The 12,500-nt window shown below is 46.1% G+C and overlaps 1 protein-coding gene across 4 annotated transcripts in view; it reads left to right on the forward strand.

Moving 5' to 3' along the window:
- specc1 (sperm antigen with calponin homology and coiled-coil domains 1) overlaps positions 1–12,500 on the forward strand; it is a 117,219-nt gene that overhangs the window by 26,215 nt on the left and 78,504 nt on the right. For all 4 annotated transcript variants that reach the window (XM_063204067.1, XM_063204066.1, XM_063204068.1 and 1 more), the window contains exons 2-3: positions 873–1,051; positions 1,872–2,004. In XM_063204067.1, the coding sequence (XP_063060137.1) occupies positions 899–1,051; positions 1,872–2,004 (286 nt within the window). In that variant the 5' untranslated portion in view covers positions 873–898. The remainder of the gene's footprint in view (positions 1–872; positions 1,052–1,871; positions 2,005–12,500) is intronic.

The raw sequence follows: 12,500 nt of genomic DNA on the forward strand, positions 1-12,500 counted from the left end.
GTCTGTGTGTCTTGGCTGTGATTTTACATTCAGAAGACAGCTTGGAGCCTTCTTTGTTCAGAGTGTTATGTTAATGTCATATCTATTCACGATAGTGCTGTATATTGAGTTTTTTTTACATTTTTAATGTAACTACATAAAATGCACCCATCCATGCTTTTGTGACCCTACATTGAATTTAACATTTAAGCTTGGTCAGGCTGGCCAACCCACGCTCAGTTTTTTCTTAATCTGCGAAATTTCAGAGCCAATCGAAAAACGGAAAGCTACGCATACTTCATGGTTATTAGTGGTCAGATTGGTTGTTCTGTCTGGTGGTGTGGACAGATATTTGATAGCTGTATATTGATCCTGCTTCTGTTCACTTTCTGTCTGCAGGACGTTTGCCATGACAAGACCATGCTCAGTTTTTGAGCACGATGGGACAGCACCAGGCTTGCAGAGGGAATGTTTGCATACTTTTGCAGTGCACACATAATTTTATCCTGCTGCCATACACAGCCTTATTCTGTTGACAAAATGTAGTAGTGTCTCACAGCACGAGGATGGTATTACAGTAATGGACAGCAGCTGTCAGTTATGTCTTGTGCCTCTCCAATGACGCAGAGACTCATTGTGCGTGCGCGCATGTGTGTCTCTCTCTCCTCTTCCTTCTCTCTCTCTTTCTCTCTCTCTCTCTCTCTCTTTCTCTGTATGTATCTGTAGAGTGAGGCACCATGAGCGAGCATAGAGTGCCATACTAAAAGAAGGGCCACCACATTGACTAATTGTGTGTCCTCTCTCTCTCTCTCTCTCTCTCTCTCTCTCTCTCTCTCTCTCTCTCTCTCTCTCTCTCTCTCTCTCTCTCTCTCTCTCCCTCCCTCCCTCTGTAGAGTGAAGTCTGTGAGCGTAGAGAGCCATGCTGAGAGGGGGGGCCGCCACTAAGGCCCAGTTGGCCCGGCCCAGTGCTTCAGCTGACAGGAGTCAGGTGCCGTCCGCCCTCTCCACCAGCAGCACCATGAAGTCCTCACGCCTACTCAACACACAGACTCCAGATCAGCGCTTCAGCAAGGTAACATCAGCATTAAGCCACAAGTGATCACAGGACAGAATTAAATAGATATTTTGCATTCTGCATTTAAAGTAGTTTATGAGTACATTTGATGATGTTTTGTTTGCTTTGCTTCCATATACTTGCATTGCTATGCTTAATGTGGCTATACTGTTTAACTAGGCAATGCAAACACATTGGACGAAAAATGCTATGTATTCTCATATTTCACTTGGACTTAACTACATACAGTATTAGCGATTTCTTGAAATGAAGTGGACTGTTCCTTTAAAAGTGGTCTTTACTTTCTGAAGTTGGGACCTCCATCCCTCCTTCATTGTGTCTGTGTAGCTCAGTACTGGAGTGTGAATGTGGGGAGCAGGAGTATGACTTGTATGACTACATATACAGACATTTCTCAGATGATTATGGTCTTGCGGAATGTTAATGTTGCTCGTTTTACTACACACAGCACAGTGTTGTTTTAACAAGGACACAGCTGCTGAAGTACCTAAAATGTTTCTCACAAAATGCACTTAGAACGATGCCATGGTCAATGAAATTGGTCCAAGGTATGATGTGTCAGACATTGTATTTGTTTGGCTCGTTTTGTATTTCCCCGACGAAGGGGGTGTCAGGAAAACAATTTCTAGCAATTTTTAGTTGACTTCCTTATCGTCAAGCCAAACTGTGGTTTACATTAGTAGGCCGTTTACAACAGGTAGATTGATTACATTAAAACAATGCATCCATAACTGGCAGTGTGCATCTGCATTGTCTGACGGTGGCATGTGTGTGTGGCATTGTTACATGGCTGATGTGCTCTGTGCCCCTGCTGTAGATGAAGAGGGCGAGTAGTGATGACGCTCTGGCCAAGCCAGCCCTGGGCCAGCTGCCTCGCTCACGCATGAGGAAGACCGTCACTTCAGGAGCCATCTCAGACCTGGCCGACCCCAAACCCCGCACCACCACAGGTAGGATAGACACGCCCACACCTTTGATTACTTTTATTTGGAAAAGGTATTTGATAGGTTGGCAGATCTTGCACGTCTCTATCCATGTGTCAGTTATTGGTATTATGCCAGCCAGTTATCTGCCAGCTTGCCACAGTCAAGTAATCAAACATAAACACAATACTACACTCACACACAGACCTAGGTCACGCACAGTAGCAGTACCTGGACAAACACACCTTTCATGGTTATGGTTATTACTCAATGCTAATGAGTGTGATTGAATATGAGAGGAAAGTACCTCATCATCCACCTGAGATTTTGATCTGTGTGTTTTAGTTCCCAGCTTGCAAGGTCAGATGTGACATGAGAAACCCACACGATACAGTAGTCTCCTGTATATCTACAGTCTCCACACTTTCCCAGCAAATATTATACTTGGCAAGGCAGAGATGCTGAGTCTGCCCTCACCAACTTTATGTATTGTTTTCTCACATTGTTGTTGAATTGTCCCACGTCATTCATTGTCATGAAGTGTTATTCCAATATCTCTTATTTATGACTACTGACTGAGCACTGACGGGGTGGCTTAGGGGCATGCGCTGTCCTTATGGTGAACTTGAAGCAGACACAGTGAAATGAGTTTCACTCTATGGCCACTAGGGGGCAACAGCTGATCATGGCTTGCAGACCCTCTATAAACGGCTCTAGTGAATGTACCATTGGTCACATCTTCTCTCTCTCTATAATACAACTCAATCCAAAATATCCACTTGTTGACAACATAGTGCAGTATTTAAGGAAAGTAAATAAGTTGCACTCAATGTACTGTATTGAACTCTGTAGTGAATGTATAAACATTTCAGTTGTACGACTGAGGCAGTCGTGGCCTAATGGTTATGGAGGAGGTCTTACCTGTAAGATCAGAGGACTGCTGGTTCAAATCCCACCCTTACCACTCCCAACACCTCCATACATCGCTAAAGTGCATTTGAGGAAGGCACCTAACCCCACAATGTTCCACAGACTAAAACTAATGCCCTGTACTGACTAAGTTGCTTTAGATAAAAGCGTCAGCTAAATGTAAAGTACTTTCTGACATGGCATATGATGTTCATCGTCAGGGATCTGTATCTTCCATAACTCCCTTGTCTGTCTCTGTCCAAAATGTTTACTTACTCACCACATAATGCACTATAAAACAAGATAAGTGCAAATTGTGTCCTATGTAGCGCAACATGTAGTACACTAATGAACATTTGAACATTTTGGACACGGCCGCTAATGTTCATCCTCAGGGATCTGTATCTGTCATGCAGCTGTGCACTGGAATCTGTTGATTCTCTGGGCTCAGGTGATGAGGTGAAGACTCTGAGACTCTGAGAAGGAGTGTGTTTTTCCCCCTCCTGGTCTTTGAAGCGTGCGCTGTTGCCAGTTGATGAGCGCTATGTGATTGTTTGGCTAAGCGTCTCCTCCTGAAACAGGGCTCCCTTTGAACGCAAGCCATTCTTGTCCTCCATGATAATAGGGAAAGTATGACTTTTTGTTTCCACAGCTAAGCTCTTTAGTGCGTTTGTGTGACGGTGTTTGTGTATGTGTGTGCGCACACACATGGCAGGGAAGGAGTGGACTTTGAACGGCTTGCCTGGCTATTGTCCCTTCGCTAAGAAGGGTCATCTTTTGTTTCCTCAGGGGAATACCCGGCACAGAGACTAATCTAAATAATGAACTGGCTTGGAGGGCCTCTGTGTACACATTTGGGTTTTTAAAAATATTATTTCCCTTGTCCTTCTTTATCATAAAACATCTTACAATGATAATAAGTTCAGTGGCTGGTTAGTGTAACAAACTCCACAGACCTACATTGTGTAAGCCGCTACATAGCAGCTTACAGAGTTACTGTACAGGACTAAAAAGTCCTGTGTGCAGGCCTTGGACACTGCTCAAACGGCCATGGCACTGTACTGTTATGCCGGAGACCCGGGTTTGATTCAGGCCCGAGGTCATTTCCCGATCCTCCCCTATCTTCCTCTCCCACTCCCTTCCTGTCTGCTCTCCTCTCAGATTGTCCTATTGAAATAAAGACCTAAAAGGCCCAGAAAATACTTCTGTGAACAGTAAGATAATCCGCCACCCAGAGATGCTTATTTGCTCATTGTGTGGGACTGGGGGGCAAAACAACAGATGCACGCACACTGTGCATATTACTACCTACTCCATCACCGTGGCAGGCTATTAGCTCCTTGGCCTCAAGACAAATGGACACATTTATCTGGGGACATATCCTCTTTTCAGCATCGCGGGTCAGGAGGTGGAGGGCTGCAGTAGTTCCTCCCTTCTTGTCTGTGTGGGTGTCGGAGAGCGTGTGTCTGCTTGTCTGTGTATGTGTGTGTATGTGTGTGTGTGTCTGCATGTGCGTGTGTGTGTGTCTGCATGTGCATGTGTGCGTGCATGTGTGTGTGTGTGTGAGTGTCCAGATGAGTCTGCTTGTCTGTGCATCTGTGTGTGTGTGTGTGTGTGTGTGTGTGTGTGTGTGTGTGTGTGTGTGTGTGTGTGTGTGTGTGTGTGTGTGTGTGTGTGTGTGTGTGTGTGTGTGTGTGTGTGTGTGTGTGTGTGTGCACGCGTGCATCTGTGCTAACAGTAATAGCCTAACATAGAAGAGGTGCCTTAACAATGACTGATGCCACTAACACGCCAGTTCTTACAAAGCCAGGTCACACACACACACACACACACACACACACACACACACACACACACACACACACACACACACACACACACACACACACACACACACACACACACACACACACACACACACACACACACACACACACACACACACACACACACACACACACACACCATCAGAAAAATGAAGTGTGAGGCAGGCAGCTGGTTAGTGTCAGCAGACCAGAGGTGGTGCTCATCGTGATACAAGGGTTGGTTTGAGATACAGTCAAAGACTGGGATCAGGGCAGCCGATAGGGAGACAAAGGGGTATGTTGTCCCGGGCCCAGGGAGCAGAGAGGCAGAATTGGGTCTGCATTACATTGTTTGTACTATGTATAGAGATGGGGCCCTTTCAGATGACTTTGTCCCGGGCCTGGCCAAACATGTCAGCAACCCTGACTGGGATCTCTCTCTGTCTTGAAGGATGCAATTATGGGCACACATGCAGTCATTCAGCTGCTGTCTGTGGTGCTGTGTTTTGGACAGACACTGGCAAACGGTGATAAGAGAGATCAGGCTGGATGAATCTGTTATCATGAGGGATTACAGTGCTTACCAGTGCATGGTCATTATGACTGTCAGACACAGGCATAGTAGGATGGTTATACAGTGTTTAAAGCTAGCTTTTTGTTATCCAGAGTGCTTAGTTGGATAACATGACCTGGTAAACGAGAATCTTCACAAACATTCTTTTCTAGTGTTTATGAAAGTTGTTGTGCCTTTCTTTTTTGTTTTTGTTGGAGATATGATGTTTTTATTTAAAAGTTTACTTGAAGTAGACAAAGCAATTACATTTGACAGACTGTATTCTTTGTTTGAGTGTTTCAGTACAAGTGCAGATTGGCAACATTAGTCCACTTAATGTTCTCTCTTGAACATCAGGTATGACTGGACTGTACGGTAGATCCATGTGTCTGATTCAGATTAGGTTGTTTGTGTCCCAAAGGAGATCATTCCTCTTTAGGCTGTTTTTCTCTGCAGTTAGGCAAGACCAGAACAATGTTTTGGCCAAGAACTTGACAACTGCCCTGCCAAAATTCTTATTTATTTTTTATGGTAAGTTGATTTGACCATGGTTTAAGCATGACCTTGTTTTTCTCTGTTGCTCCGGCATATTTTGGTTTGGTTTGAAAATCATTTAGCCTCAAAATCATTACCCAACGTTTACACAGTGCAAATGTTCTTGAGCCATTGAAAGAGAGTTGAAGTATTCAGTCTTTAGTTGCTTAGGGCAGTTTATACACATTGTTAGGCAGGCTATGTTTATTATTCATATAGTGTGTGTATGCCTATCCAGCTATAAATGATGACATCCATCTTTTAGTGCTGATTTCAAACAAATCCCTGCTTTTGATTAATGATTGTGCATTGCTTATGCAATGAATGCCTAGTGTTGTTAGGCATCGAAGCGTAACTTCCACACAGGATGTTTCCTTAAACCCTTTTGCAGACTGAGCACGACAAGAGTTATGCACGACAACAAAGTTTTTATTTGTTGCCCTAAGAAATGGAATCATTCAGCATGGCGAGTTTGCCAAAACACTGCCTTACTTAACCCAATTCTCACTTACTCTCTCACTAAGTCAATACACTGGGTGACCATATTTTGTTGGACATGCTGCCTTATCTTCAGGCCTGTTGAATTCAGTGAAATGTCCTATCCAATTCCAGAATTGCCCTCTGTGTTCCAAAGGCAACAATTTTATATGACTTTAATATATCAAAATACACTCAGTACATAAACTCCCCGTCTTTGCCCACTTGCATACTTTGTAAATTTAGTTTAATTGGTTGATATATCATTGTTGTTACACCAAATGTGCGAGTGTGTGTTGGTGTGTGCGTGTGTGTGTGTGTGCGCGTGTGTGTGTGTGCGCGTGTGTGTGTGTGTGTGTGTGTGTGTGTGTGTGTGTGTGTGTGTGTGTGTCTGTGTGTGTGTGTGTGTGTGTGTGTGTGTGTGTGTGTGTGTGTGTGCGCGTGTGTGCGCGTGTGTGTGTTCACCCTGTTTGTTGAGGTTCTCCACGTGTGTACTGTACTGTACATTATGCTCACCATCTGAAGATGGGCGTGTTCAGCTGCCTGCGTGAGTGAAATACGTTAAAACGTTTCACGCTGTGAAGGAATGCCATCCACTTACAGTACAGTATGGGGTTCGGCCCAGCAGGTGAATACCTGGCGTGGGGTGAGGTGTGGTGGGGTGGGGTGAAGTGGAGTGGCCTGTTTGTTGTTGAATGCCCCTGTGCTGCACCTGCTTGTACAGTGTGTTGTGTTCTTTCCTCCTTCCCCTCATGTGATGGTTGAAGCTGCCCACAGGGCGTTAACTCTTTAGACGATCGCTGTTCATCTTCACTCAAGCAGATAAGTGGCGTCATTCCACACAATCCACGCTCAATGCCTCTTGCCACTTACATGACATGTGCGGCCATCAATTATATGGTCTGGCTAACGTCATCAGACGTGCTTGCCCTCCCTCCCAGCCTATGAACGTACGTGCAGTAGTTGGCTTTTGAGCACTCCACTCATCAGTTTAGCCGTTGATAGTACCACATGAACAGTTTCATGGTAATCCTTGTATGTGTGTACGTGTGCATGTACGTTTATATGTGTGTGTATTTGTTTATGCTTGGTTCTTGGAGTGGAATTGCTTGTTGCCTGCTCAGATCTGGTGGCCATGTGATGCAAATTTTTCTAGTCATTGGGCTGATGCTTGTGTTTGTTTACCCAAGTCCTCATTATAAGCTTCACTCCTACAGTCCTCCTGCTATTTATTTTGACGGCTCTTTTCCCTAAGGCGGCATGCCACACATCTGGGCTTTTGGTACTGTAGACACAGCATCACAGTAAAGAGATCTAGCCCAAACACATCGAACCCGGCTCTCCAAGATGTTTTCAAAACACTCCAAGCAAAGTGTTTGTTTACTGATTTCCCGCCTGTCCTGTCCTGTCCTGTCAATGTGATGCCATATGTGAAACTGAACACTTAGTTAAAGTTGGCAGATGAACTGATGTGAGGGCCTGGGGCTTGCCCAAGCCAAGCTCAGAGCAGTGCTTATTGTTTTTTTTTCTCCCTCCCGTCATATTATCAAACTGAAATTCAAATGTAGCAGATGCCAGATGCTCCCCGCTCTCTTTGTCTTTGATCGATGAGGGAAAACCGAGGGCCTGTTGTTCACACTCGAGTGGAATGGAAGTCAGCAGAGTTCCAGAGAGAGAGTAGATTTTAATCAAGCTGAGAGCACTACTCGCGCACACACTTACACACACACACACATGCACGCACACTTACACACACACACACACACACACACACACACACACACACACACACACACACACACACACACACACACACACACACACACACACACACACACACACACTACACACCAGTGCCTGGCTTGATGGATGTGCCTGAGTGACAGGGCGGAGGGGGGAGATGAGGGCTGGTGTGAGTAAGCCTGCGCTGCCCAGGCTGTTGGCATTTAGATGTGCTGCACGTTTTCCTTTCCCCTTTTTGATGGAGGAGATCTTAAAGTGGTCCTGTTGTGCCGTTTGCTTTTTGTGACAAGGCTGAGATTTTCAAGGGTGGCATTTTTATGTTGACGCCGTTTGAAGACGGGCCAGAAGAGTGTTATCTCTTTATTGCTTTTTTTCTTCACAGAATATTTATGAGAAGATCCCCTTTGCCTGAGTTGGTATCCTGAAGCTTTTTATGTGCAGACTTTTTAACTTTGTAAATAAATCCCCTTTGCCTAAATTGCCCGAATTGCATCGTAAAGTCTGTTGTGTGAAGGCTTTATAACTTTTTTAACGATGATGCATGTGAATGTAAGACCAACTTCTCTTGTGACTTTTGCAAGATATGCCATATAAAGGTACTGTAAGTGCTCAAGTGTCTGTCTAGCATTGGAATGTGTACAGCTCTACATGCTTATGCGGAAAGAACTGCAGCTTTGGGAATTCCCTCACTCTCTGCTCAATCTCATAACACTTCTACTGCTGTAACCCATTGAAGTGATGACAGTCACATGAGTCTCATGTGGCATATAGTCTAGGCCCAGTTCGCATTTACAGTTTACATTCCTCAAATGCCCTGATTTAAATGTCTCTGCAGCATCAGCACATTTCCCTGCCCACCAACCACCTGACCATGCCCTCTCCCTCACCACCAGACTGGCCCAACCCTACCCCCATCCATCTCTTGTCACACGCTGGTCCCTGCCATTACAAAGAGCTGGACTCGCAAATACACTCTGGTCCCCTTTACAAAGACTTCTCTACTCTCAAACAGTCGCTTATCCAATCTTTTCCTGCCCACCGACACACCCTTGCACCACCAGACACTTTTTTGGTGAAAGTGGCCGTCTTAACAATGAGTTGCTGGGGGAAGCCATGCCATCACACAGAGCTCTCTACTCTCAAACTGCCACGCCATCCTCACCCCATGGCCCCTTATCCAATCTATTCCTCCCCAACCCAGACTCCCATCACATCCCTTACTCCCCTTACTCCATAGCCCCCCCCCCACCAGTCTGCTGGCTCCAAACCAGCCACAAGCCAAGCAGATAATGCAGAGTTATATTTCTCTCTGGCTGTAAAGTGGTTTTGTGTGAGCTGACGGATGCCTTGTCCTATTGACTTTGTCGGGTGTGCGAGGCAGAAGGCACGAACCAGCTTGAGTTTTGTGCTTTGGAGTCAGATGAGATTGAGCTGAAATGACAGAAGTCAGGTGGAGATTCGTTTGGCAGCTTCCAATTTTGCTTTTATTGCACAAATATACACATTCTTTCTATTTGCCCCCCCTCCTCTGTCTGTCTGTTGTCTGTCTGTCTGTCTCTCTCTCTCTCTCTCTCTCTCTCTCTCTCTCTCTCTCTCTCTCTCTCTCTCTCTCACACACACACTCACACACACACACACACTCTCTCTCTCTCTCTCTCTCTCTCTCACACACACACACACACACACACGCACACACGCGCACACACACACACACACACACACACACACACACACACACACACACACACACACACACACACACACACACACACAGGCATTGGACTGAAATAGTATTGATGTAAATGGCTAAATGTTGCAGTTTCTTCCATACATCAAAGGTAATCAAATATTCAGAAACTGTTGCATATGTGCACTCTGTCAACTACCACTCCCTCCCTGTAGCACAGACACACGCGCATGCATGCACACAGATACAGACGCACACACAGAGAGACACATACACACACACACACACACACACACACACACACACACACACACACACACACACACACACACACACACACACACACACAAAATCAACTTGTTTTTTTAATCTATTAATGTATGCAGCAGATGCACGGCCTAAATGTAAACGATATGCTGTGCAGAAGCAGCTGCAGAGCGGTGAACACACACACACACACACACTCCACTTTCATGCAGTTGACGTGTACCCACAACAGCTTTTCCATTCTGTTCGCGTGACTGCATCTCGCTAACAGGACATGGCAGCTCCAACACAGCAGCTGCCAGCCAATGGATCCCTAAGCACATATGACCAGACCAGACTGGGCAATCACATCCCATCGCCACAGAGATTGACAGCCTTCGGCAAAGAAGACAGTATTACACTGCACTGCAGACCCGTCAGGCGAACGGTTAAAGCTCAATTGGGACTGAGGCACTTACTTGAGAAGTCTATCAATATTTAAATGGAGCCCCTGGCCCTGGCTGGCTGGCTCGGGCTGGGGAGGAGGGTTGTGGAGCTCTTGTGGGACTGGCATGAGGGATCTCCAGCGATGCGAGAGGAGAGGAGGTGGCGGAGAAGAGAGGAGGGCGTGTGCTCACCGGGCTATAAATAGCATCCGGGACCGGGAGGTTCTCCCCAAGGCTTTTCTCACAGGTGGAGTCAACGTCTCCACCCACACCCCTGCTCTCTCTCTCTCTCTCTCTCTCTCTCTCTCTCTCTCTCTCTCTCTCTCTCTCTCTCTCTCGCTCTCTCTCTCTCTCGCTCTCTCTCTCTCTCTCTTTCTCTCCTTCTCTCTTATTTTGTCACACATCATCCTCTTCCATCTCTCTTTCCTTCACTCTGACATGCATAACACACTTCCCTATCTCTCTCTCTGGTCCGGCAGGTTCTCCCCATTGCCTTTCTCACAGATGGAGTCAACGTGTCCACATCTCCTCCCACATCCCTACCTGTCTCTCGCTCTGTCAGTCTCTCTCTCTACCTGTCAACGTTTCGCTGAGTCTGTCTGTCTTTGTCTTTCTTTAGATGCTACACACATGCATGCAGACACGTTCTGTGTGTAACCTATACAAAATTGCACACATGTCTCTCTCTGTCTCTCCCACTCTGTCTCTCTCTGTCTCTCTCACGCACACACATAGAGATACACTTGTCTTCCTCTGCCTCTCTAGCTCTTGTTCGCTCACTGGTACATAAATACACACTTCCTTCACTCTCACACATACTCTCTCTTTGTTTGTATTACACTCACACACACTTTCTCTTTTCTCTCCCCTTAGTCTCTCTCTCTCTCTCTCTCTCTCTCTCTCTCTCTCTCTCTCTCTCTCTCTCTCTCTCTCTCTCTCTCTCTCTCTCTCTCTCTCTCTCTTCCTGTATTTGTCTCTCTCTCTCTTTCTTATTCTTGTTGGGCTTGGACAGGGTGTGCATTTAGGTGGACCATTATTCACATGGGAAATGTTCTGGTCTATCAGTCCGCCACAGTAAGTACACATGGTTTAGCTCATGTGAAAATGATCCTGCACTCATTCACAGTTTCGGAAGTACAGTAGACATGTGATGGTCGTATGAAAAACATTTTGGCCTGCCGGTCAAATAGGACAGTGTGAGAGCAGACACCACCCAACATGTGCCATATCTAAATAAACGCAAAAATGCACATGTTCATGTATACACATGCAGTGTAGAGGCCGTCACAGGGGGGCAACGAGTGGGAAACACTCTGTCTTTCTCTCCGCCACCTGTCCCCTGGTCAAACGAGTGCATTGTTGGCATGGCTCCAGGTGTCACTGATTTGACAAGGGACTAATTGCATAGCAGAGAGAAATTGCATAAAGGGCTTCTGTCACCGTCATCAGGACTTTCAGTCATTCGCATCTATGAAGTCAGTGACTCATGTGACTGATGAGAAGGGTAAAGGGACAGGAAGAGGCAAGGGGGGCAGGGAAGTCACCGTGCCAATTATGCCCGGTCATTCCCGTATGTGGCATCTTATTATGGGGTTGGCGTGTGGGCTGGTGTGTGTGTGTGTGTGTGTGTGTGTGTGTGTGTGTGTGTGTGTGTGTGTGTGTGTGTGTGTGTGTGTGTGTGTGTGTGTGTGTGTGTGTGTGTGTGTGTGTGTGTGTGTGTGTGTGTGTGTGTGTGTGTGTGTGTCTATCTAACGTGTCTGTGTGAGTGTTGTCCTGACACCTGTGTGATGGGTAGTAAATCATGTGGGCATTTTAATCAGGAGCATGTGGCGGTGCAGTGGCACCCACCCCTCTTCTCTCTCCTTTTGTCCTCTATCTAGACCGCATGGCACGACATGTTTATGAGATGGAAAAGCCATAGCTCACACAGAGCACACAGTGTCTGCACCAAAATGTTTATTCCATCCCGACAACGATGTCTTACCGCAGAGATAGACCAGCGGCGATCTGAGCGAGTCGAGCGACGGAAGTAATTGACTTTGTATTGAGTCGAGAGACAAAAGCGATTCTGGAGACTAGAGCGATTTGCGCGCCGAGCGCGACAATTTGAAGTTGAAATCTTT

The sequence above is a fragment of the Engraulis encrasicolus genome, chromosome 7, assembly GCF_034702125.1.
Source record: "Engraulis encrasicolus isolate BLACKSEA-1 chromosome 7, IST_EnEncr_1.0, whole genome shotgun sequence".
Taxonomy (NCBI): Eukaryota; Metazoa; Chordata; class Actinopteri; order Clupeiformes; family Engraulidae; genus Engraulis; species Engraulis encrasicolus.